Below are 27,323 nucleotides of genomic sequence, written 5' to 3' on the forward strand. Positions count from 1 at the left end.
GGTCACTGAAGGCAAGCATGCAGGTACAGCAGGCGGTTAAAAAGGCAAATGGTATGTTGGCCTTCATATCAAGAGGGTTTGAGTATAGGAATAAGGATACCTTACTGCAGCTGTACAGAGCCTTGGTGAGACCACGCCTGGACTATTGTGTGCAGTTTTGGTCGCCTTATCTGAGGAAGGATGTTCTTGCAATGGAGGGAGTGCAAAGGCGATTCAGCAGGCTGATACCTGGAATGGCAGGAATGACTTATGAGGAAAGATTGCGCAAATTGGGATTCTACTCGCTGGAATTTAGAAGATTGAGAGGGGATCTCATAGAGACATATAAAATTCTGGCAGGACTGGACAGAATGGATGTGGAAGGGATGTTTCCAATGGTGGGGGAGTCCAGAACATGGGGCCATGGTTCGAGGATAATAGGCAAACCATTTAGAACCAAGATGAGGAGGAATTTCTTTACCCAGAGGGTGGTGAATCTATGGAATTCATTGCCACAGAGAACAGTAGAGGCAGGTTCATTGAATATATTTAAGAGGGAATTAGATATATTTTTTCAGTATAAGGGAATTAGGGGTTACGGAGAGAAGGCGGGAACGGGTACTGAACTTTAAGATCAGCCATGATCTCATTGAATGGTGGAGCAGGCTCAAAGGGCCGAATGACCTACTTCTGCTCCAATCTTCTATGTTTCCATGTTTCTATGCTTCTATACCTAAAAAAAACCCTCCCTACCTTATAATCCTCTACTTTCCTTTCATCCATGAGCCTGTCCAAGAGTCTCTTAAATGCCCCTATTGTTCCAGCCTCTACCAGCACACCTAGAAAAATGCATTTCAGGCACCGACAATTCTCTGTATAAAAACTTTGTACAGATGTCCTCTGGGGCTTGCTACTGTTCTGGGGAAAAGGCACTGGCTGTCTACCTTATCCATGCCTCCCATTATCTTGTAGACCTTTATTAAGTCACTTCTCATCCTTCTTCGCTCCAAAGAGAAATACCCTAGCTCTGCTAACCCTGCCTCATTTTCCTATCCAAGCAACATCCTGGTAAGTTTCCTCTGTACCCAGTGGTGTAGCTGGGGGGGCGGGGTGCAGGTCCCCTGAGCACATTTTTCAAAAGTGGTGCCTTCCTTCCCCACCCTCCTCATTCACTGCCACCGCTGAAACCCCCCTGGCTTTGACGCCGCTGCCAACCCCCCCCCCCCAGTTCCGACGCTGCCGAAAATCAGTGCGGTCCGCCATCCAGCCACTGACTCACCATCTGGAATGTGTCACGGCACCTTTTTTATGTGCTCGCTCCCCCTAACTTTAGGACCTGGCTACGCCCCTGTCTGCACCCTCTCCACATCCTTCCTGTAAGTGTGATCTCAGCAGAAATCTAATGGGGAAAAGGCAGTTTGGTGGAGTTGAATCAACAGCCAGATCTACCACCATCTAATTGAATAGCAGCGTAGACTCCGCAGGCCAGATTTCCAATTTCTATGATCATATTTTTTTTCTCCCATGAATGCTGATTTTCTCTGCCAGATTTTCTGTTGTTCCAGATTCCAGCGTCTGCAGCTCGTTGTGCTCACAATATCAGGAGACTGTTTCTCCCAAGTTCCACTCAGATATGCCAGATGCTCCAACCACAGAGCTGGTGTAAGGGTAATCAGCAATATTCTTTAGTTTGCAACACAATTTTGCACTGAGGCTTTGAGTTTTATTGTGGGTCTGTAATCACATTGAGAGAGACACATTTCCTCCCCCGAGTACATTTGTGAAGCAGTTGTGTTTGTTAGCCAAACTGATATTGGCATGGTCACCCAGGGTGAGACGAGCTATTTCTTATAAATGTTTTGTTACTTAAATAATTAACTTTAAACTTCCCACCTGCCAGAATGGGATTGAACACCTGGCTCTGAATTGTTCATCTGGATTAGCTCTCTGGAAAATTAAGTGTCATCTTTCTTTTTCAGTTCCATGTGTTGTACGTGCAATTCTTGATGCTGAATTTCATTTGCTGAGAATTGGAAGAAATTAATGCAAGAGGCAAGAAGATATTAGGAGAGATTTTAAAAGGTGATGCTGCAAGATCACGGGGAGGGAAATGGAGCGTAGAGGCAGAAAATTCAATGGTGCAGCCTGAAAGCAAGACCACCAACTATGGGAAAAGGTTAGGCTGAGGGTTCAGGGCATGTGTAATTCTGGAAGGTGGAGAGAGACAAACTTAAGTGGATGTAAAAGGGTAGGATGAGAATGAAAAATTTCAGGTAGCTGGGAGACTGGAAGGGGGGAAATTGATGGATGGAACTGGAGTGGAATGAGATAATATTGGGTGTGCTGGTATGAATTGAACTTTCTGAAGGGTGAAGGAATAGAGACTAGCTGCGGCAGGTCCAATTTGGTGATGAGAAGTTGCAGAGTGGAACCCAAGATGAGGCACTTACGCTCAACAGCAGCCACGCAAGGTTGCAGGCTCTGGGGAGCAACATATATCAGCACACAGGGCACCAGAAAGGGAACGAACACCCTTCCCACCCCCAGTAAAGAAGGAGAAGCAGAGGAGATGATCCGACAGGACAAGTGACCACAGCAGCAGAACAGCAAGGGGCTCAACGGCAGAGAAACCCACACAGGTGGTCGGCGGACTTTGACCGGTCTGTGGGCTGCTGGAGACTTGCTCATGGGAACCAGGTACCAGAGCCAGGATTTGAGAGGATGCTGAAGGCAAGAAGGGCTCCCAAAGGGCTTCAGGCACTGAAGGTTTCCTGATTGTATCGGAGCTTGAGCTTGGGTTGCCAATGGATCAAACAGGAGTTTGTGCAGCTGCAGGAGGGCAAGATGCTGGAGGTTTAGTAATTCTGAAGAGACTCTCTTTTGCTTCTTTTACTCATGGAGTAATACTCATAGAGTCCCTGTTTGCTTTAAGTATATCATGTATGTAACATTTTTAATGTATTTTGATATGGCAACCTTGAGATCAAACAGGAGTCTGTGCAGCTGCAGGAGGGCAAGATGCTGGAGGTTTAGTAATTCTGAAGAGACTCTCTTTTGCTTCTTTTACTCATGGAGTAATACTCATGGAGTCCCTGTTTGCTTTAAGTATATCATGTATGTAACATTTTTAATGTATTTTGATATGGCAACCTTGAGATCAAACAGGAGTTTGTGCAGCTGCAGGAGGGCAAGATGCTGGAGGTTTAGTAATTCTGAAGAGACTCTCTTTTGCTTCTTTTACTCATGGAGTAATACTCATAGAGTCCCTGTTTGCTTTAAGTATATCATGTATGTAACATTTTTAATGTATTTTGATATGGCAACCTTGACATCAAACAGGAGTCTGTGCAGCTGCAGGAGGGCAAGATGCTGGAGGTTTAGTAATTCTGAAGAGACTCTCTTTTGCTTCTTTTACTCATGGAGTAATACTCATGGAGTCCCTGTTTGCTTTAAGTATATCATGTATGTAACATTTTTAATGTATTTTGATATGGCAACCTTGAGCCCTGAAGTGGTGTGTCAAAAATGTGACGGGGGGGGGGGGGGGAGAGGGGGTTGGGTATGGACATGGAGGCTCAGTTTGTGATTGAATAGTACACTAAAAGTTGAATTTGTTGACAGTAACACCTCCCCCAGCGTAAAACTGCACTGAGAGGAAGCAATTGCATAATATTTCAGGTTCCGCATTCCAGAATCCAAATTTTTTTCCCCTTTTTAAATGTTTGACAATCCACATTATGAACAACTCACCTGGATCTTTTGTTCGTCGATCTCAAGTTTCTTTGTGAGCTCAGTCAGCTTGCAGGTCAACTCGTCCCGTTCTTCCAAGTCCTTTTTGTCACAGATGGCCTTTAACTTCTGCAGAGTGTTCTTGGTTTTCCACAGCTCTGATTCTGCCTCTTTCAGTTGCTTTGACACGCACCGGTCCTGCTCCTTTGACTTCCGCAGCATTTGCTTCAACATCTGCACCTCGCTCTCGTGCTGAGCTAATAATCGAGGCAGGTTGTTCTGCTCATTCTCAAACTTCACCAGGGCTTTCACGTGTCGATACTGCAGCTGCCTGAGCAACCTGTTTTCCATCCTGGCATTTTCTAGCTCCCTCTGAAGTTCGTATACCTCATTCTTCAGTTCCTTCGTTTTGTTCAGTCTGGCTGACAATATATGGCGAGTAATTGAATCACAAACCTGCTCTTCAGTGTTAAGTTTAGCACACTTTTGTGATTTAATCTTAAATGAAGATTGGTTCCATTTTTGGACCGTTTTAAATCTTGGTTTAGTTTGAACTATGGAAGGAAAGAAAAACAACATCCATTAATTCTGGCAACTGGATTGAATGGTATCAGTTATAAGATAGCAGGGATATGAAATTCTACATTCATCTCTGTGCAGCAATCAATAGCACATATTCCTGTGCATTTATTTACCATCACCTGCAACATAAAGATTTGTAATTTCTATTCAAATTACTGTATACCTAGCAAGAGGTTAATAGATGAGAAACTCCTCAGTGCAACTTATCTGAATCAAAAAAATTTAGGTACAGGTAATCCCCAACTTGCGATCTATGCGACTTACATCCATCGAACATCTGACCATTTTAAAAAAAAATTATTTAAGAAAAAATATAAAATTGACACGGTTTATGTTGCATTTGACGAAGTATAACAGAGATTCAAGAGCCAAAATGTGCGTACTTAACTTGTTAGCTAGCGCCCCGGGGTCCATAGGCTGGGCAGGGCCATCTTGATTCCTGTGCGCATGCACGAGTCTTTGGTTGGCGCATGTGCAGTGGGTTCGCGTATTGGAGTTCGGTTGGCGCATGCGCAAGAGTTAATGCTGCGAAAGCTTGGTTTAAGACTTATTTACTCCATGCGCACAGGCAAAATTCTGACTTGCGTCTATTTCGCAAAATGACTGATCCTTTGGACCCAATTATGGACGTAGGTCAGCAAGTACCTGTATTTGTTGTGTGAACATGTTTTACTTCCATATCATAGGTCTCTATTTCCACTTGCTGCTTGGGAACTGTTACTCAGGACTAGACTGATGTGGAGTACCAACGCTTGCAAGTCAGAAAAACTGTCTCACTTCAGTAGGAAGAGAATTAGGCCCTTCAGCCATTCAAATCATGGCTAATGTATTTTCCATTCAATGCCATTTCCTGCCTTCTCCCCATAATATTTGATGCCCTTACTAATCAAGAACCTATCAATCTCCACTTTAAATCTACCCAATATCTTGACCTCCACAGTCGTCAGTGGCAATGAATTTCACAGATTCAACACCGCCTGTCTGACCAACTACTCATCGCTATTCAAAGGGACATCCTTTTATTCTTGAGGCAGTGGCCTCTAGAACTAGACGCCCCCACAAAGGGAAGCATCTGCTCCATGTCCATTCCATTCAGCCCTTTCAGTATTTGGCATGTTTTGATGAGATCCCCTTTCCTGAAAAGTTCTTCAATAAAACATTATTCAATAAAGGCCCGTGCTGCTCGTTATCAAATAAGGGCAGCCTACTTAGCATCGCGGTTAGTGCAATGCTGTTACAGCGCCAGTGATCAATCCAGAGGTTCAAATCTCACGCTGTCTGTAAGTAGTTTATACCTTCTCCAGATGTCTGCTTGGGTTTCCTCTGGGTGCTTGGTTTCCACCCAACCTTCAAAATGTACCGAGGTTATAGGGCAATTAGGTGTAATTGGGGCAGCACAGGTGCGTAGGATTTTGGTTACAGGACACATGCATAGTTACTAAAGCAATGCTATTCACTGATTTATGTCTGGTGATCCAAGTGCTGATTAATCATGTACATTGGAACTTTTTCATGACATGGCTTATCCCTCCTGCGCTCTCTGAATGAAGATACCGCACTCACAGGCCTCCAATCATATGGCACTTCTCCTGTAACTAAAGCAGATTGAAAATTTCTCTCAGAAGCCCAGCAATCATCTCCGTTGGCTGCCTCAAATGCCTCAGGGACATCTCATCAGGCCCTGAGGATTTATCCATTTTAAACCTCATCTAATATCTTCTCCTTTTCAATGGTATTTGTTCCAGATTTCCAACAAGCCCCTCCCTGAATATTTCAACTACAATGGTATTCTCAATAGTGAGTCATCATTTCAGACCTCTACCATGTCATCTGACTCCATGGGCCTTGCTCTCCCTCTGGGTACTCTCAGTTAAAGTTGGAAGCAGCCAAATGTCCACCTGTGAACACCCGTTTACTATGTTAACATCCATCTGACCACCCCTCCCCCCCCCCCAAAAACCCAATTATCATTTCACAGTTTAAAACTTTCCCATACTTACATCTGAGTGATTCGGTTCATAAACCAGCAGTGATTCACAGTTGAATAATGGGACCTCAATAATCAATATGAACTCATTTTTAGAAGAAAGCAATTAAGCTTCAATAAAATTTAGGTTGAACTCAAAAATAATGCACCTTAAGATAAGCCTACGGAGCAGTTTGATTTTCTGTGTGTGAACAGCAAGGCACCACCCTCTAAAAGTAAAACATGATATGATCCTTATTATGTTAATAAATTATGTATTATCTGGTTTACCATGAACAATGCTGTGGGAGACCCAGGGTACAAAATAATATTTATCCATGTTATTTCTGGGTAAATTTCTGGAGGTTTCACCCTAAAGTTGAAGTAATTATATCACAATTACCATTTTTCAATGACGATGCCATTAAGTGCAAATTGCTTAGATGGTGTATGATGTATGCCATCAATTGAGCATAGGAGTGAGTGATAAGCAATGAGTTTACCTCTGGGTTATAAACTGTGATTTATATATTGTATTGCAATTATATACCTCACTTCACAGTTTGTATAATTTAGTGTTAGTTTTTCATATCTTTGCAGTTTTCTAAAGACAACTACACTTGGTATGATTTTATTGGAACAGGAAGTACTCTAATTCCCCAAAGTGTCATTCTTTCCCACCACCCTTCCTTTTGTGAAAGTTTGAACACAAACTATGTTCAGTTCCATGGACATGAAGAGTTATCTGTTACTTCAGTCACATGATCATCCCTCCGCCCTGGGTATTGCGCACATTTTGGTAATCATTTGCAGAAAGGATCACCAATGACGAACAGCGTGAACCTGGCTCTTTTAGGGCTACTGAACAATGGGGAGTTTGAATGCTGCCTTACGATAGAAATTTGCATTATTAACAGTTAATGAAAGTGGAATGTTTAACTGAGACTGTAATAATCTTAACAATTGAAATATGATTTGGACAGGCAGACTGAAAACAAATATAACCAGAGAAACAATTAAGAGAGGAAAAGACTGAAGGCTATTACAGAATTAGTGCTGTTATAATAACTTTCAAGACAAAAAGAATAAGACCATAAGATATAAAGGCAGAAGTAGGCCTCTCAGCCCATCAAGCCCACTCCACCATTCCATCATGAGCTGGTACATTCTTGCACTCAGGCCCACTCCCCTGCCTTATCCTCATAACCTTTATTATCTATAAATCTCTACCTTAAATACACGCAATGACTTGGTCTCCACAACTGCCTGAGGGAGCAAATTCCAGAGGTTCCCCAACCTCTGGCTAAAGAAATTTCTCTACTTCTCTGTTTTAAATGGGTGCCCTTCAATCCTGAACTTATGCCCCCTTGTCCTAGACTCCCTGACCATGGGAACCAACTTTGCCACATCTAGTCTGTCAAGGCCTTTCAACATTCAAAATGTTTCTATGAGTAACCCCCCCCGCCATTCTTACTAACCCCAAGGAGTACAGTCCAAGAGCAGTCAAACATTCCTCATATGGTATCCATTCATTCCAGGAACCATTGTTGTGAATCTTCTGTGAACCCTCTCCAAAGCCAGAAATCCTTTCTTAAATAAGGAACCCAAAACTGTACCCTATACTCCAAGTGAGGCCTCACCAGGGCCTTATTAATAGCACATGATGCAATAGTTATTTCTTACCGTGTAACCAAAATAAGGTGCTTTACAGAAGAGGTTAAAAATAAGAGTTTAACAGTTGAGAGGCATTTAGATAGACACACGAACAGGCAGGGAATAGGGAGGAAATGGACTATGTGCAGGCAGATGGGATTGGCATCGTGGTCAGCATAGTGGGTCCTGTGCAGTACTATTCCCCCACCGATCGATAGATAATCTCAAACATTCACAAGCTGTTAATGATTTTAAGATTGTAAATATGAAGGACTAGAACCATAGAATGCTACAGCACAGAAAGAAAACAACCATTCACTATCAGTCGCTGTTTTCTCTGACACAGCCAATTTTGAATCCAGTTTACAACCTCTCCATGAAAACAGGCCTTTCTGCCCTTCTAGTCTTTGCCAACCATTATTTTGCTAGTCCCACTGACCTTCTTCCATTCCATAACCCTCCAGACCTCTCCCATCCATGTATCTATCTAATTTGTTCTTAAAACACAAGATCGAGCCCACATTTACCACATATGATGGCAGCTCATTCCACACTCCCTGAATGAAAAACTTTCCCCTAATGTTTCCCTGAAACCTTTCCCCTTTCAGCTTAAAACTATGACCTCTCGTATTTATCTCCCCCAATCTGTGGAAAAAGCCTACTTGCATCCACTCTGTCAATATCTCTCATAATTTTGTAAACCTCTATTGTGACAAAGAATATAGAGTAAAGTGTTTTTGGGAGATAAATTGGGAAAGGTTTGTTAGAGTAGGTCACATACAAACACTTTCAAACAAATCTTATTTGAAATACTGGAGCTCTGCCCTATGCTAGACATATTGGCTCCACTACATTCACAAGAGCTTTGAAGAGTGCTCAAGAGACTTCACTAATGGATTGTTGTTCACAAAAGGCACCAAATGAAAGATCGTGTTGGAGCTGCAGATTGTCTGGAAGAGAACTTGTTCTGAGAGGGTCATGTGGTTTTGCAACCAGAGAGTGTCAAACAGGCTTTCTCTCAGAAAGAGACAGACAGACAGACAGACAGACAGATCACTTGTACGGTGTTACAGCCAGCAGAAACATCTGGGATTGGAACAAGACAAGCTGGCAAGCTTGTGGAAAACCTGTTTGGAAGACAGCCTGGTCAAAGCCCTTGTGGTTCATGCAAGAAGAGAGGACTGGCTATCTAATGTTTCACTTGGAATAAGAGAAACAAGAAGGAATTCTGTGGTGACATGAAAGAAAGAGGTTATCATCTGGAGAACCCTGAAGGGGAATGTTTCATCAGCAAGACAATGAAGTCACTGATGGAAGTACAGCAGTTATGGATGTCCTGGAATAAGAAATCTCTCTCTGAAAACCGACAAGAACCTTCCTGAGCAGTAACCATTTACTTTTCAAGCACCAAAGCCTGGTGAACTTCATAAATGTTAAATTCAGTGCACAGTATAAGAGTTGCCTGCAACCAGGGAACTTGGAGGAATGAGAAGAGAGATTGGACTGTGAACCAATGAACTTTTCTGAACTTACACACGCATTACATGCACGTGCACTTAAAATTAAAAGACGGTTAAGTTAGATTAAGTAAGTCAATAGTGATAAGTTAAAGTTTGATTCTATTTTCATGTTTAAAGATCATTAAAAGGAACTTTTGTTTAAGTAACCATTTGTCTTGGTGAGTATCTATTGCTATCTATTTAGTGACTCTTTGCTCCTCCACACTAAGTGCCTCATCACTTTGGTTTGCCCTTCCTAAATGCATCATCTCACACTTGTCTGCATTAAACTCCATCTGCAGTATTTTGGACCATCCTCCCAGTTGGTCCAGATCCCTCTGCAAACTTTGAAAATCCTCCTCACTGTCCACAACCCCTCCTATCTTTGTGTCATCAACTTGCTAATCCAATTCACCACATTATCATCCAGATCATTGATATATACCACAAACAATAATGGTCCTAACATGGATCCCTGAGGTACACCATAGTCACAGGCCTCCAGTCTGAGAAGCAACCATTCACTATCAGTCGCTGTTTTCTCCCACACAGCCAATTTTGAATCCAGTTTACAACCTCTCCATGGATAGCCAGTGTCTAAACCTTCTGAACTAACTTCCCATGTGGGACCTTGTCAAAAACTTTACTAAAGTCTATGTTGACATCCACAGGTAGACTTCATCTACCTTCTTAGTAACCTCCTCAAAAAACGACAAGATTTGTTGAACACGACCTACAACACACAAAGCCATACTGACTGTCCTTAATCAGCCCATGACTGTCCAAATACTTGTATATCCGATATCTCAGAACTCCTTCCAATAATTTACCTACTACTGACATCAGGGCTCATTGGCCTATAATTACCTGGTTTATTTTTGGAGACTTTTTTTTAAGCAACAGGACAACATGAGCTACCCTCCAATCCTCTGGCACCTCACCCAAGGCTAAGGACATTTTGAATATATCAGCCAGAGCTCCTGAAATTTCTACACAAGACTCCCTCAAGGTTCAAGGGAATATCATATTTGACCCGGGTAATACATCTACCTTTATTCACTGTAAGACAGCAAGCATCTCCTCCTTAATCTCCATATGATCCATGACCCTTCTGCTTGTTTCCCTTCCTTCCTTATGCACTCTGCCATTTTCCTGAGTAAATACTAATACAAAAATAACTGTTTAAGATCTCCCCCATTACATGAGGCTCCACACTGATCCTCTAGAGGACCAATTTTGTCCCTCACTATCCTTTTAGTCTTATTATACATATACAGCCCCTTCAGGTTGACGTTCACATTATCTGCCAGAGCAACCTCATGACTTCTTTTTGCTTCCTGATTTCCTTCTTGAGTATTTTCCTGCTTTTTGTGTACTCTTCTAGTACCTCATTAGCTCCTTGTTGCCTATACTTGCTATACACCTCCCTCTTCTTCTTAACCACATTGCCAATATCCCTTGAAAACCAGGGTTCCCTGTGCCTGTTAACTTTGCCTTAAACCCTAACAGGAACATGCATTCTCTGCACTCTCAAGATTTTACCTTGAAGGCCATCCACTTACTTAACACACCCCTGCCAGAAAACAACATATCCCAAACCACTCTTCTTAGATCCTTTCACATTTCCACAAAATTTGCCTTCCTCCAATTTAGAATCCCAACATGAAGACAGACTTAGCTTTTTCCATAATTAACGGAGCTAATTACATTATGGTCACTGGACCCAAAATGTTTACCTACGCATATGTAAGTCACCTGACCTGTCTGGTTCCTAATAGATCATCCTCTCTCATTGGTACCTCTATATATTGATTTAGAAAACTTTCCTGAACACATTTGACAAACTCCAACCCCTTCAGCCCTTTTACAGCATGGGAGTCCGAGTCAATATTTGACTCTAATATCACAATGTTCTGCTTCATACATCAGTCTGCTATCTCTCCACAAATTAGCTCCTTCAATTCTCTCTGACTATTGATCGGTCTATAATACAACCTTATCAGTGTGGTCACACCTTCCCTGTTCCTCAGCTCCACCCATATGGACTCTGCAGACAAATCCTCCTGGCTGTCCTGACTTTGCACAGCTGAGATATTTTCCCTGACTAACAATGTCACGCCTCCCCCTTTCATCCCTCCCCCTCTATCATGTCTGAAGCAATGGAATGCTGAATAGTAACAGGAGTGAACAATTAACCCCCTGAAGCGGTTCCACAATAAAATCACAACTGATCCAAATGTCCTTGTCCAATCCCTTCCATTCCATCCATACACACTCCCCATCGTTGACTCCCTTATTAAGTCACTATCCTTACAGATTCGGCTTTCATGGCTTTTTGAGGTAATAAAATTCAAAGGCAAAATGCAAAGAAGAAATTGTTCCTCAATGCAGTCCTAAGTAAGCACCCACTTACTTTGAGATCATGCCCTCCAGACCGAGAATCTCCTGTGAGAGGAAAAATCCTCCCTGCATTTATCCTGTCAAGCCCCCCCAAGAGTCTTGAATATGTCTCTTTCCTTTGTGCCCAGTGAGAAAAGACTCAACTTGCTCAACTTTTCCTCATAAGGCAATCCCTCCATACCCACAATCATCCTAGTGAGCCTTCTCTGATCTGCTTCCAATGATTATAAAGCTATTCACAATTTTATTTTAAAATGTGGCCTCGCTAGTGTTTTGTACAGTTGTAAGAAGTCTTCCTTATTTCTCTACTTCAGACTGCTTGAAATAACAGTTGGCACTCTATTAGCATTTCTGATCACCTGCTGCACGTATATGCGAGCCTTCAGTGTTCCATGAACAAAGTCCCCTAAATCTCTATGGTTGCTGCATTCACTACTTCCAGAGGTTTCTTGGGATGTGAATCATCAGGGACCATATGACAAATCACTTGATATTTTTTAATCATGGCTTCCAAGTTTTGTCTACACAATCACATTAATTAATGTCATCTAATAACTGGAGCGAAGTAGCATACCTCTTTTCTGATAGCTTAGGTTGGTACTTCTCTCAACGCTTCTTTTCTTCGTTTCTTGCGGTTTTCTTTTCGCATCTTCTCTTTTGAATGACTCTCCAGCGCTGCTATGATCTTCAAAATCCTCAGAGTATTGTGTGCATGCACTATTTCTTTGAGAGTTGCTGCTTTTGTTTGTCTTCTTATTGGAATTGTTGCTACTGGAAGTAGAGTCTAATCCTTGCCTTCTTGAGGAATGATCTGAGAGACTGGTCTGCAAACCCTGTTCACCGGCCATGGACAGGAATATGACTGATTTGCATCTTCGTTGGTTAAAACTTTATTGTATTGGATAAGATTTCACAGTAAAATCTCCAATAATGCAAGTTGTTCTGAAAGGTATAGGATAATAGAGTTTCTATAGAGACAAAAACATTGACAGTAAATGTTGGAAATCTATAATAAAAAAAAAACTACAATAAAAAAAATAGCAACAATCGGAATCAGAGAAAAGAATTTGGACATTCTTTAACACAAAGTTTAGCTCTTTGTGATTCATACATTTGATTTATTCATTCACATTTTTCATGGTATTGACAGACATCATGCCATTTGGTACCTTATTCTTGTTTTCGATTGAGCAATCTAGTACAACATGACTTCTCTTTCCAAGCAGTTCTGTAATAGCCTTTATCTGCAAGTATCTATCAAATTCTCTTTTCAGTGAATCTAGTTCCTTTTTCAAGTGCTGCTTTCTAGAATCGTGCAACTCACTGGATTAAACAAGAAGGATAAAATGTTGCCTCGTTTTATTGTCAATTATTTTAAATCTGGATCTTCCGGTTAATGAGTATTCCGATCGAAAGAACATGTTCTCTTCAATTAGTCTACCAAACATCCTCATGATGTTGAACATCTCAAGAAAATTTCCTGTGATCTTTTCTTAAGAAGGATAATCCCGGATTCTCCAGACTGCTCCAATAGCTAAAACCCTCACTCAGAATCAGAATCAAAATTTATTATCACGAACAAATCGCAAAGACCGTTGTTTTGCAGTAGCATCGACAGTGCATTTGCTGTCATCCTCAAAAACCTCTTCCAAACTCTCTCCAAAACCTTGATCTTTGCTAAAATACGATGCACCTTACTGACCATGATTCTCCATTTGATATCTAACCATTATTCTATTAATGAATCCAGAACCTCAAATGATTTGGATAAAGTGTAATCAACGCAAGCAATTTGAATAAATTGTATGAATACATATGTTGTTTGCAAAAATAATGGTGGCACTGGCGCTGGGGTGGACACGGGAGAATGGGTAATGAAGACCCAGTGTAGCCCTGCAGGGTCCAACCACTCCATACAGACTTTAAATAGCCTGTTAAAGTAGCCGATGGTGTTTTTAATTAAAATCCTGTAGCCTCAAGGACTGTGCCCAAGATGGCAGCACCTGCGCTCGCAGCAACCAACGCTAGGGGTGAAACGGACTGGGGCACCACACCAGAAACAGGAGAACACTTCCCCCACATTGAGAAGGAAAAGGGAGGAGACAAACTTACAGGATGGTTACGACAGCAGTGGACCAGTGAGCAGCTCAGCTGCTGAAGGACTCACAAAGGTCGAGGGACTCACGGAACCAGGATTCGTGAGGAAATTTTGGTAATATTACATTTATGACAATAAAGGAATCTTGACTCTTGAAACTTGTATGCAAATTGATGCAAATATACATTTCATCATTCAATTTCTAGTATACTATTCTATCAATAATTTGTATTGGCCTTAGATTTTCTTACTCTATTAATATAATTTAATCTTGGTTTAATCTAGTTGATGCTTAACCTGAATCCAGAAGGGAAACTCACAACTGTGCAACTCTCTGTGTGAAGTGGTTTCACTTGTTTTCTAGCTTAAATCCTTTATATTTAAATTGACTATTTTTCCTCTTCATCTTGCCCTCTTTTACTTTCTCTGTCCCATTCTTTTATCATTTGATCCAAAATCAGTATAAAATGATTCAATCTGTTCTGAGGCATACTCTAAATATTCTTTTTTTTTTTTTTTTTTTAAATTTTTTATTTTTCACACCATAAATCACAATAGCCATGATATACACTTTTTCTTTTCCACACATTTACAGTGACTTTTTCTCCCTCCCCCCTCCCTCCTCCCAAGCCACCCCCCCATCCCCCCCCCTCTCATCCATTTTAGTTATACAATCTAGGTTGCATTAATTCAGTTAGACAATGTTGTCATTCAACAAAAATACACCAGAAATTCTACTGAGTCCATTCTTTTCTTTTCTTCTCCTTCCATCAACTTAGGTAATGTTTGTTCCCGGTAGGTTTTCGCTATTGTATTTAATGTAAGGCTCCCATACTTGTTCGAATATTTCAATATTATTTCTTAAACTATATGTTATTTTTTCTAATGGAATACATTTATTCATTTCTATATACCATTGTTGTATTTTCAAATTATCTTCCAATTTCCAGGTTGACATAATACATTTTTTTGCTACAGCTAGGGCTATCTTAACAAATCTTTTTTGTGCATCCTCCAAGTCAATTCCAAATTCTTTATTTTTTATGTTACTTAGGAGAAAGATCTCTGGATTCTTTGGTATATTGTTTTCTGTTATTTTATTTAATATCTGATTGAGATCATCCCAAAATTTTTCTACTCTCTCACATGTCCAGATTGCATGAATTGTTGTTCCCCTTTCTTTTTTACATCGAAAACATCTATCAGATACTGTTGGGTCCCATTTATTTAACTTTTGCGGTGTAATGTATAGTCTGTGTAACCAATTATATTGTATCATACGCAGCCTCGTATTTATTGTATTTCTCATCGTTCCAGAGCATAACTTCTCCCATGTTTCCTTTTTTATCTTTATATTTAAATCTTGTTCCCATTTTTGTTTAGTTTTACCATTTCTCTAAATATTCTTATAGACTGTAGAATATCCAAACTGTTGAGGGATTAAAAAATTTTTTTTTATTGGCCTATTAGCAATTACAACATAAACAGGAAGCTCATAAAACAGAAGACTCTCTCTTTCCCCTTCCCCATCTCTTTCCATCCCCCCCCCCACCCTCTATCTCTCTGTCCAGTATCTTTGATTCTAGCTGGATGCCTCGGCGACCATGTATTTATTTCAAGAGGTGGATGAGGTCTTGCATTAGCTCAATTACTCAACTGTCCAATTTAAAATGAGGTAAAAAAAAGTTCTCAGTTTGTAAGGTTCTTCTTTTGAGGAAGTAATAAAAATGATTGATGAGACTTGGCCAGTGGCTGTTAGCTACATGGCCTTCAGTGACATATTTGACTCTTTTGGTAGGTAGGGTCCAGAAGATCGTGTAGTGTAGTATAGTACAGTGCAGCACAGTATGGAGCCCTTGGCTCACAATGTTGTGCTGACCTTTGTAAACCTACTCCATGTCAATCTAAGCCTTCCCTCCCTCACACCCATAACCCTCTACTTTTCTTACATCCATGAGCCCGTGTGTCTTTTGAATGTTCCTATTGTACCAACTTCCACCATCACACCTGGTAATGCATTCCACGCACCCACTACAGTCTATGGAAAAAACTTACCGCACCTCTTATATCTCCCATAAACCTTTCTCCATTAACCTTAAACAGATGTCCTCTGGTATTGGACATTTTTGCTTGGAAAAAAGTTGCTGGCTATCCATCCTATCTAGGCCTCTCATAATCTGATTTTTTTTGAATATTTTATTTTGATTTTCAAAGACTCATAAAAATCCAATCTCTTTCAATATTATTAGTATATAACATTGAGTTTGTTTTTCCCTACCTCTCTCCCCTCCCTCCCATACCCAAATGCAACAAAGAAAAGATGATATAAATTAAGCAAATAAAGAACCAAAGATCTGTAAAGTCACCAACCCTCTCATAATCTCTACTAAGTCACCTCTCATCCTCAGACTTGATGGTGTGGTTGATCTCAGGTTGTGATGGTTTGAATATTGGATAAGGGAGGGGCAATAAATATGAACTTGTGCTCCTACTCTTGATCAAATCACTTTTGATGCATGAAGAATATTTGTGCAATCAGAGCTGACTCAGGTGCTTATCCTTCACATTCAAACGTTCAGCCAAACACTCCCTGCTTTAGACTATTTACGAAGGTTGGTTGCTGAGGTAAAAGGTCCAAATATAAATGTATCCTGGCACTTGCTTGTGTTCATAAGGTGTGGTGCTTAGAACTAAGGGAAATCAGTTTTCATTGAATGGAAATAACATCAGAAACATGTGTAAGGAATAAAGTAAGATCTACTTTGCTTGGAGAACTATTCCATTACATCTATGGAAGGAAACAAGAAACTCTGCAGATGCTGGTGTCTAGTCCAGTACACCAAAGTGCACAAAAGTCAACTTCTTATGGATCCTGTGCTTTGCCAGCACTTTGGGGTACTACATTAGATCTAGTCCCCACTCACAGAAAATCTAGAAGTCCTCAGCAGGTTAAGACCAACCGGGTTGTTGTCTTTCATCATAGCTGACTTACTAAATACTTCTAATATTTTCTGTTTTTATTTCAAGTATACTTTTGTTGGATACTGCATCTATTTTCACCAGCTTTTAAGCGATGTATTTCAGATAAAAATCTCTAAGAAAATACTCTACTGCACTAATGACCTTTGGTCCAAAGTAAACCATCACGTTTGCAACAATACGAAATGGATAGTTTAGTGGGCATAATTCAATTATTATAGGTTCTATACCACATTTGGTGGGTAATCTTCCATAAAAGTATTCATCGCACAGATGTTCTATTGGTAATAGCAGAGATTCTGCCATTCTCTGTCATTTTTGTTTCCATACTAACAGGAGTGGATAAGGCCAGATGGTAGATAAGGGCAGGAGTGGGGGTACAATCAGCTCATCAATTTCAAAGGTTTTTTTCTCAAATGATCACACTGTAAAACGGGTTCCTCTGTTATGTCACAATTCAAACCAAAACGCTGGGAAGAATCCATGGAAACAATTTATTATCGTCCTTCATGACATTTGACGCTCGTTATCGTTTAAAATAGCTTTGCTTTTTCTGAGGAGAGGGTGTTCCCTCTCAGAAAACGCCAGAGTGAAGAGGGGTTGCAACTAAAGACTGTCGGAAAATATCCATTGCTCTAAGTTGTTAGCGAACAATGATGGATGGGCATTGGCTTTCAAAGGGTCATTAACACATCTCATACCTTGGAGGAAATCCAGTCAATATGACTTACCGGTTGATTGTAGGAAAGAAGACGCTGGAAGAGACACGAAGTGTCCATAGGACGTGCAGCATTGCCGTGTGAATCTGGCTGAAAGGATGACTGCGTAACAGTGGGTCGTGAATCGAACCCAGTGTATCAAATATTTAGTTCCATCGCCCTGGAAACGCAGCCTCCCCTGTTTGTGCTTCCAGCGACTGGAGAAACTCTCGCCCTCCGCCTTTATTTCCCCAAGAGAACATGTTTGCAGTTCAACACGTGGATAATGGATGCATCTCGATATGGGCAAGAACTGGTCCAAAGCTGCCAGTTCTCCAGCTCAGTCATCACCACCTCCATACTGTACGGTGTTTGGGTCCCAAGGCATATCCCAGCCTCTGTCCACTTTCTTAACTCCCAGTTTCCGGCATAGTGACCAGAATTGAGGTACGTGAGATGGTAAGAAAGAGCCTGGAAAACTTGGTAAAAGCGGGAGTCTGATAAAGACGTCTGGAGCTCTGTTCGTCGCGATAGCGGGGATGTCCCAGTGGACACCCATTTCAATTCCCCATCCCATTCCTTTGGAGACCTGTCTGTCTGTCTGTGGTCTCATGCTCTGCCAGACTAAGATCACCTGCAAATGAGAGGAACAGCACCTCATATTTCATATTCCAACCCGAGGGCATTTACATCAACTTCTCCAGTGTTCAGTTAAATTGCACCCCTCCCCCATCTTCTTCCCAGTCTCCTATCCTCTAGCTGCCCCCCTCTCTCTCTCTTTTCCCTCTGTCTCCTTTCACAGAGCCAAAATCAATTCTCACTTATTATATCCAATTTACACCTTTTGTCTGTGGGCGTGGACTGCTCCCCCCCCCCCCCCCCAATCCTTCCTCCTTTCTTTCCCCAGACTTTAATTCAGATGCCTGTCTATTTTCACTCATACCTTGAGGATGAGCTCAGGCCCAGATTGTTGGTAATATATCTTTACCTCCTATGGACGCTGTGAGATTGGTTGAGTTCCTCCAGCATTTCCATGCTTTGACGACAATCACAGTAGCCTCTTTTAAACTGCAGCACCTGGGTGGCCCTCCTGGGACCCAGGTGTGATTACTGGGGCAAGGGGGATCTACCCATGAAAATTCCAACCTGGCGATTGGATGCTGGATGCTGGCTGCACGCACGCAAGCGCTCACATCACCGGCATAAGTGGGTCGGCATTTTCATTTTCAAATCACCTGTGGTTGTGACTCAGGTAAGTTTAACTGGGTTCCCTGACTACCTGAGGTAGATCATGGACTCAGTTGTCATTAATCATACTTTTCTTGTTTAAGATTGCAAACAGATAGTATGGAGAGGTTCAGCTTTTGCCTCTCTTCATAGAGGGAGACCACCAGAAATGCCAGTTCGTTATGGGAATCCACCTAGTGTTGGTAAGTATGAGATCAATTTAGTTCTGCTTTTAAACGATTTGACTGGATATTTCTTAGAAGACTCATCTTGCTGCAAAATTATTATTTTAGTGGAAATTGTCCGTGGCAGACAGTTGACAGGATGTGGACGTTTTGGTTCAATTTTTCCAACCAGCAGCTATCATCACATAAAGATGCATAGGAGGATTCTTGGACATCTGTCTTCTGTGTATTGTGTTGCTTTTGATCGTACAGGTCACAGGATTTTTACTGTAAGTATTGTTTTCTGAATCATTTCATTTTGCTTTAAAATTTGTATTCTTAATAATTGGAGATTATTGTATTTGAAATGATGTGGCATATCAGTGAGCCAAATCTTCAGTTTTCTATCTGAGGCTGATGTTTTCAGATAGAAGGAAAAGGATATTTTGGACTGCTTTTGTATGCTTTGCACTACTTGGTATGTTTGATACAGCATGGAATAAACTAATGTCATAATTTTATCTTGAAAACTAATTAATACCTTAAACATTTTTGGAATTTTATCAGTTAAGTTTTAACCTCAAGGAATTTAGTGACATTTTTAATAAATTAATGTTGTATGCCATTACTCCATTCATTAACGGTAGATCGATGGGGGAACAGTACATGTATCTGTTCTAGTCTGATCTTTTCAACAAGCTAATTATAATCTCGTATAATTTTTTTTTTAAATTCTCCTCCCACTCACCTTTTTGAAAACACCTCTTAAAAACTCCTCTCTAACTATTGATGAACTTTTTTTAGCCTTGTGCCTGAGATCTGGTTAGTTGGCAAGCAGTACACCAGAAATGCCAATTTGTTTTGGGAATCCACCTAGTGTTGTTAAGTATGAGATCAATTTAGTTCTGCTTTTAAACGATTTGACTGGCTATTTCTTAGAAGACTCATCTTGCTGCAAAATTATTATTTTAGTGGAAATTGTCCGTGGCAGACAGTTGACAGGATGTGGATGTTTTGGTTCAATTTTTCCAACCAGCAGCTATCATCACAAAGATGTTTGAAAAGCTCATCAGGAAAATGTTGAAACTTGAATCCCCACCCACAGTCTGTGGATTTGGTTGAATCATTAAATAGCATACTTGTCCACTACTGAAACAGCATGGAATGTGTCTGACAGGGTAAAAGAGGCAGTTTGACACCAGAGGTTAGCTTATAAGAAGGCCAGTTTGAACAACAGATGGTAGTTGGAGGTTGGGGGGTAGTTGGTCTGATATCTGAGCAAAATAATAGGCCAAATGTGGCCCCATCTAGTTTCATGATTAACAGTTTAATAAGTTGTAATTCATGGGCCAGTGCTGAAGACACTCTTTTGTAAAATTTGGATCCTCATTCTGGTCCCTTCAAGGATTGACCAGGTCAGATCTTTTCTAACTGCAGCGTAACTGGGGATTTGCCCAGTTAACCCAATTTTACATGGCAGTTTGAAAGGGCCTAGTGACTGTAGATTTCCATGTTTCACAGGTTCTACATGACCCACTGAGCAGATCCAGCGTTTTCAGGTTTTATTTCAGATTTCTGGCATCTGCAGGTTTTCCCTATTATTTTGTTTTTCTCAGCTCACTGCTTGCCACGAGATCAGAGCAAGGAAAGGCAAAACAACTGGATGTGGAAAGGAGAAAGTAGATGGGATATGGGAATGGGAAAGGAACTCACAACACACATGTCCGAAAGCATTATTGTTTCATTATTACAAAAATTTCAATGGATTATCACAGTATAGCTACCCCTTCCCAAGAAAATGTATAACCTCTTCAAGACTCGTGGTGTGGATTGTGGAAGGTCGTATGAACTCTCTCCAGCTGGAAACTGATCAGAATGTGGATTGGGGAGGGTTAAGTGACCTCTCTGGCGAACCTAAGATTGGAAGTGACCTCACCTGCCAATCAAGGGTTAGATCTGCCCACAGGTGAAGCTGTCAGGTGATTGATCCTTGCAGGCCAGATGGAAAGGCCCTGCACTAAAAAAGAAGCATGTGGAGATTTTTGTCTTTTTCTGTTCTTACTGCTACATTGGAGACCATCACTGAACTCCAGGCTGTAGGCCACGGGCAGCTCCGGAGGGTCGACTGTGATGGGCTGGTCTCGGATCCCAAGCCAAGGGCAATGCCGTTTACTGTTTATTAAAAACCCTTGCAAGAGACCTGCTAAATCATCGGGTCACTCATCTGGAGCTGGGCCTGTTGTCGGGGTCACAGTGTGGGTTCTGCAAAGGTCATGGGACTATTGACATGATTTTTGCCGTGCACCAACTTCAGGACAAGAGTCAGGAACAGTATCGTGAACTCTACACAACCATTGTTGACCATGAAAGCCTTCGACATTGTCAGCCGACAAGGCCTGTGGAGGATCATGTCAAAGTTCAGCTGTCCCGCCAATCCTATGATGACCAGAGTGCTGGCCGGCAGAGAGTCCTCTCAGCCATTCCCAGTCATCAATGGCATCAAGTAGGGCCGTGTGCTTGCAGCCACACTGTTCAGCATGACATTTACTGCCATGCTAAATGATGCCTTCTGCAACAGTGATGCTGGAATCAGCCTCAGGTACAGAGGGGATGGGAAGCTCTTCAACCTGAGGATACTTCAAACTGTTACCAAAGTGAAGGAGACAGTTCTGAAAGATTTTCTCTTTGCCAATGACTGTGGCCTGTACGCTGGCTCAGAGCCAGAGATGCAAGTCAGTATGGACAAATTCTCCATGGCTGGTGTCAACTTTGGATTCACAGTCAACATTAAAAAGACTGAAGTAATGTACCAGTCTGCTCCTCATGTTCCATACGCAGAACCCAAAATCACTAAGGCAGAAACTACAGGCAGTGGACCAGTTCACTCACCTCCCCAAACATTGACCACTGATGTTGAAGTTAACTGCAGAATAGCAAAGGCAAGTTCTGCTTTCAGAAGGCTGTGTTCCACTGTATGGGAATGTCGAGGAATCGGTCCAGCAAAAAAAAAACTGAAGGTCTACAGAGCCATGGTACTCACCACCCTCCTGTATGCCTGTCAAATGTGAACTGTGTATCGAAGGCATGCAAGACAGCTCAACCATTTTCACGTGACTTGTCTTTGAAAAATATTAGGCATCAGATGGCAAGACAAAGTAACGGACACTGACGTTCTCCCTAGAGCAAGTCGACCATCAGTCCACACACTGCTGAGGAGAGCACAGACCCAGTGGGCAGGTCACGTCATCCGTATGCCAGACGAGCGCATACCCAAGCAGTTTCTTTTTGGGGAACTCTCTGTTGATAGATGCTCGCATGGAGGACAGAAGAAACATGACAAAGACACACGAAGGGCCTCCCTGAAGTCGCTTGACATAGTCACGACCACCTGCGAAAAGCTGTCACAAAACTTCCCTACCTGGTGCAGCATTATCCACATCGACTGTCAAGCTTAAAAGCAAGGTGCAGTGCTGAAGCACAATATAAGTGCGAGCTGTGCAAGTCAAGAGCCATCAGTCCAACAACTGCAGTGCCGACACACGTCTGCCCAAAATGTGCCACGAAGGTCCATGCCCGAATTGGCTTATCCAGTCATCTTTGGACACACTATATCCAATTTTAAAGTGAGTAATGATGTTGAGGTCTTCACTGATAATGATGGATGAATGAAGACTGTTTGTTAGTGTGCTGTGTCTGCTAGAGATAGAGAGAGTTGGTGGGTACTGTCAACTCCCAATCAGGAGTTGAGAATGTTTAGCAGTCATTTATTCTCACCTGATGTGTAGTTATTTTTTGTATTTATTCCTGTCTATGTATTCGTTAGTTGTGACCATTGCTGAACTCCAGGCTGCGAGGCTCTAGAGGACCGACTGCAATGGGCCCATCCCAGATACCAAACAACAGCAACACTGGAGATCAGATTAATGTGTATGTACTCATTTAGTTACGCAGTATACCATACCTGTGGGTGGATGGGTACTATGGAAGTTTAATCCTCCTTTATTCGGCTACTTGGTGTGTGTGTGTATTATTTTTGAAAATTCCTTTGTGTGCAAGTAAGGACGGCTGTTTGTTAATAATACATGTCTTGCCTTGACAACCCTTCTAATTTTTGATCATTCTCCAACTTTCCTCTCTGGGCCCACACTGGGTGAAGTCCTGCAGTTCACAAGATTAATTACAGAGAATCAAGGTTTAGCCTTGATTCCTCAAAGTTACAGGGATGTGGATCAGATGGAAAATTAGGTGGAGCAGAGTCAGATGGAATTTAATTGAGATATGTGTGAAAATGCATTTTGGGTCATTTAATACTGACCAGACATATAAACAGCGGAGATCTCACAAGCATTGATTTACATAAGAATCTTGGGGTACAAGTTCATGTCATCAGTTTTGCCTGCCTTTCTCAGCCTATTTGCAATTTTGATCATGTTTTCCCACATCTTTCTCCTCAAGCGCCATTCCTCAGTAGTCCATCTGGTTATGATTGCCTTTGGCTAACTTTATTTCTACTAACTTGGTTATAAAATAGAATCGCTTCTGTGGGTTTTCCATCTCCTCCAATACTGCTGAATCTGAAGTCCTCAAGAATCCATCCATGATCACTCCCATGTCTGTTGATGATCAAGAGAGAGAGAAAAATAGGTTACTGAGGCTGAAAACGCAGGTTTAACAATGGAAAATGCTGAAAACACTCTGGCTCAAATTATCTGTGGAGAGAGATGGAATTTTCGTCAGATCCAGCAAATGAAATGTTTTAAGTTGCAGAGAAGTTGGGGAGGGAGCATAGAGAGAACAAAGGGAATGAGTTACAAGTCTGGAAACCAAAAGATATTGCAATGTGAATTATGTTGCTTGCTGCTGGTTGAAAGAGGATTTGAAAATGTGTTCATTGCAAACTATAAATCTGAAGGAAATTTAAACTGAAGGTGAATGAGGACAAAGAAATGAGAGAAAGGTTTCAGTGTTGGAAATGTGGGATACATCAGTTACAAAATCAAAATGCTGCAGATGCCAGAAAATAAAACTGAAAACAGACAATGCTGAAAACATTCAGTAGCTCAAACTGCATCAGTGGAAGGAGAAAGCAGGTTAAACCTTCAGGTTTAAAGACCCTGCATCTGAACTGCAGAGTGAGAAAATAAGTTAGTTTAATTTTACAAAAAGATGGAGGAGACATGGATAAAACAAATGGAATATCTCTGTATATCTTCAAAGCACTGCAACTTCGTCCCATCTTCAGTGTGAATAATACACATTCATTACCAAATATACAACAAACAAAGCATTGGCTAATCTATTCAAACATTGTTTACCTGTAATGTGACTATTTTAAAAGAATCCATTTTTCTTAATTAATTTTCCCTTAAAATAGGGTGATGCAAGAGTTGCCCAGTTGATTCTAATGTCTGTGAAACCATCTTGTTAATGGATCAATGAAGGCAGTTAGAGAGAGAGAGAGAAAGGGGGAAGTTCACATGCAATCTAATGCACTGAATGGAGATTGGATGACCGCTTTACCACATAGGGGATTCTGAAGTGACCTGTCAACTTTAATTTTTTAACCCACTGATCTATCTATGACCTCCTGGACTGCTTCAATGAAGTTCAAAATAAATTTGAATAGAATCTCATCTTTTGTCCGGATACTTTAAACCTTTGGTACTCAACATCAAATTAAACAATTTCAGAAAATGGTTGTATCAGAGCTGACTAGTTTGGTTATAAGGCTATCCATCTGCAATCTTAATTCAGTTGGTTTTTTTCCCCCACTAACACTGGATGGCATTTCCAGCAATCTCTTCTTGATTTCAGGTTTTAGCAACAATTTTTACATGTCAATTTTCATGTTTAGTCCCACTGTAACTGTCCTTATTGATCAATTAAGTGGATGACTCCATACAGATGAGGACCCTTGTCTGATCCATCCCTCCCCCACCCTCTCTGTATCTTAAAACTATCATTTTTTTTCTCATTTGCTAATTTCTGATCTGAATTTTATTTTTTTTTTTACTTACCACATTTGCACCCAGATGTTCTATTTTCATTGCTCTGATGTTAAATGGAGCAGTTGGTTATCTCAAAATATTGAATTTAATGTGAAGTCCTTCAGGTTCCAATATACCTGTTTAAATGCTGTCCATTGGGCATTGTTGGAACAATGACGAAGCCAAAGGGTCAAAGGACTGAAATGGCAGGGAACTAAAATCTCATATAGACTGAATGAAGGCTCTCTGCAAATGGTGACACAGCCTGTGTTCAGTTTCTCTAGTGGAGAAAAATTCATATCATGAAAACTGAGTGCTTTGTATAATGTCGAAAGACTAGGCGGAAAATTATGTTGGCATGGAATGGAAGGGCTGAAGGGCCGAAGGGCCTGTTTCTGTGCTGTAGGGTTCTATTGTTTTATGGTAAGAGGTTAATCACTTCTTCCCAATGGAATGGACAGATTTTAACATTAAAAAAAGGAATCAAGGGATATGGGTAAAAGGCAGGGAGGTGGAGTTGAGTCCATGATCAGATCAGCCATGATCTCATTGAATGGCAGAGCAGGCCCGACAGGAGGGATGACCTACTCCTGCTTCTATTTCTTAAGTTCTTATTGCCTGACCCGCTGGGTGTTTTAGAATTTTCTGTTTGTAATGTCAGCGTTCCCGGGTAAGCAGTTGATTTTCATCTTCCATCTGCTTTTGACCCTTACCAGCCTACATTTCCCTTTTGGAGTGTGAGAGGTTACAATAGAGGTTGACCACATGATGAGACCAACCATTGGCAGCATAAGGCAGACTGGCAGCAAACACCAGGACACATCTTGGGTGAGGGGGTGTGTGCATTGTCAGGGGTAGTGGAGGCTGGTACATTGGGGGCTTGAAAAGCCTCTTATCTTCAACAGGCACATGGATGTCAGGAAAAGGTGAAGTGTGTGAGCTGGGGAAGGTTTAGTTTGCTGAATGGGTTGGTGGAGGTCAGAATAGCACACTGTGGAGCGAAAGGCAAGGGCCTCCCTCCACTGTGCTGCAATGTTGTTTCGTGCTCACTCTTCCAGAGTCACTTCACTCCCTCAGATGCCATTTCAACATGAACTTCCAGCACTGGTGGCTTTCACTTTTTTTGGGGGGTATTATTGCCCCCCCTCCCCTCCTCCTCCCCCCTCCCACCTCCCCACCTCCCCCCCTCCCACCCCCCCACCTCCCCCCTCCCCCACCTCCCCCCTCCCACCCCCCCACCTCCCCCCTCCCACCCCCCCACCTCCCCCCTCCCACCCCCCCACCTCCCCCCTCCCACCCCCCCACCTCCCCCCCTCCCCCCTCCCCACCTCCCCCCTCCCACCCCCCCACCTCCCCCTCCCCCCCTCCCCACCTCCCCCCCTCCCACCCACCCCCCACCTCCCCCCTCCCCCCTCCCACCCCCCCACCTCCCCCCTCCCACCCCCCCACCTCCCCCCCTCCCACCCCCCCACCACCCCCCTCCCACCCCCCCACCTCCCACCCCCCCACCCCCCTCCTCCCCACCATCGTTTTCACATCCAAACTGAGTAGTCGCCTCAACCCTATTGAATGCAACGCGCCTTTCGGTCCCTTATATTCTGAAGGCTTACCATTTCCAGGGACAAAACCTCTTTTTTGGGCCGGGGGCTCCTGCAACGTGAACGTTTAACTCGCTCACTTCCAACCAGCGCGGACTTGCCACCGGGCCAACTCAATTGGTCCGGCGCGTTCACTTACCCATATAGGGGAGGCTCAAGGCAGCCGACCCGGCGGGGGGGGGGGGGTATGATTGACCGGTCAAGCGGCCAATCATTCATCGTATCACTGTCGACCCGCCCTCGAAGGAGGAGGAAGGGGGGGGGACGATGCAGCCAATCAGTGGTTCGGCCGGGGGGTGGGGCTTGTGGGCAACGCTGCTGGGGGGTGTCGTGTGTGTGTGTGTGTGTGTGTGTGTGTGGGTGGGAGCGCCTGAGCTTGCAGACTCCGCGTCTCGGTCGAGGGTTTTTATTTTGGAAGGGGGTGATTGTTTCTTTCGGGAGTGAGATTGGGAGCACCCCAGCCATGGTGATAAAGGTCTTCATTGCAACCCAGTCCGGTTCCACCGCGGTGAGTGGGGTTATTTGTGTCCCTCCCTTCATTCACTGTTTCTTTTTATATCCAGCACAGCTGATAGCACATACCAGCTCGCCCCGGACCCCCATTTTTCCACCATTGCATTTAAGGCTCTTTAAGTTTCAACGGTTCATATGAAATTATGGATTTCTTTCAAATTTCAGGTTAAGCCACTATAACCTGAGAGAGAGAGAGAGGGGAAGAGAGAGAAAGAGAGAGAGAGAGGGGAAGAGAGAGAGAGAGGGGAAGA

General features: G+C 42.3%; 2 protein-coding genes and 1 long non-coding RNA gene across 15 annotated transcripts in view; 1 reads left to right on the forward strand and 2 right to left on the reverse strand.

Moving 5' to 3' along the window:
• The window catches only part of LOC138738531 (lebercilin-like protein), a 57,205-nt gene extending 39,498 nt beyond the window's left edge, over window positions 1-17,707 (reverse strand). For 4 of the 6 annotated variants that reach the window (XM_069888931.1, XM_069888930.1, XM_069888927.1 and 1 more), the window contains exons 1-3: window positions 17,617-17,707; window positions 12,383-12,776; window positions 3,730-4,262 (exon numbers count right to left, since the gene is read on the reverse strand). In XM_069888931.1, the coding sequence (XP_069745032.1) occupies window positions 3,730-4,262; window positions 12,383-12,656 (807 nt within the window). In that variant the 5' untranslated portion in view covers window positions 12,657-12,776; window positions 17,617-17,707. Of the gene's footprint in view, window positions 1-3,729; window positions 4,263-12,382; window positions 12,777-17,115; window positions 17,250-17,616 lie in introns of those variants that run through there. The other 2 variants (XM_069888929.1, XM_069888928.1) reach the window with 2 other exon arrangements.
• sh3bgr (SH3 domain binding glutamate-rich protein) overlaps window positions 17,465-27,323 on the forward strand; it is a 44,700-nt gene continuing 34,841 nt past the window's right edge. For 3 of the 8 annotated variants that reach the window (XM_069888936.1, XM_069888938.1, XM_069888940.1), the window contains exon 1: window positions 26,863-27,067. In XM_069888936.1, coding sequence (XP_069745037.1) covers window positions 27,023-27,067 — 45 coding nt within the window. In that variant the 5' untranslated portion in view covers window positions 26,863-27,022. Of the gene's footprint in view, window positions 18,031-18,914; window positions 19,014-19,103; window positions 19,265-22,797; window positions 22,902-26,861; window positions 27,068-27,323 lie in introns of those variants that run through there. The other 5 variants (XM_069888937.1, XM_069888939.1, XM_069888941.1 and 2 more) reach the window with 4 other exon arrangements.
• LOC138738536 (uncharacterized) lies at window positions 23,221-26,692 on the reverse strand. The gene is made up of 2 exons (XR_011341588.1): window positions 26,572-26,692; window positions 23,221-23,587 (listed from the first exon to the last, which is right to left on the reverse strand). It is a non-coding gene; the product is annotated as an uncharacterized lncRNA (long non-coding RNA).

The sequence above is a fragment of the Narcine bancroftii genome, chromosome 7, assembly GCF_036971445.1.
Source record: "Narcine bancroftii isolate sNarBan1 chromosome 7, sNarBan1.hap1, whole genome shotgun sequence".
In the NCBI taxonomy this organism is placed as follows: domain Eukaryota; kingdom Metazoa; phylum Chordata; class Chondrichthyes; order Torpediniformes; family Narcinidae; genus Narcine; species Narcine bancroftii.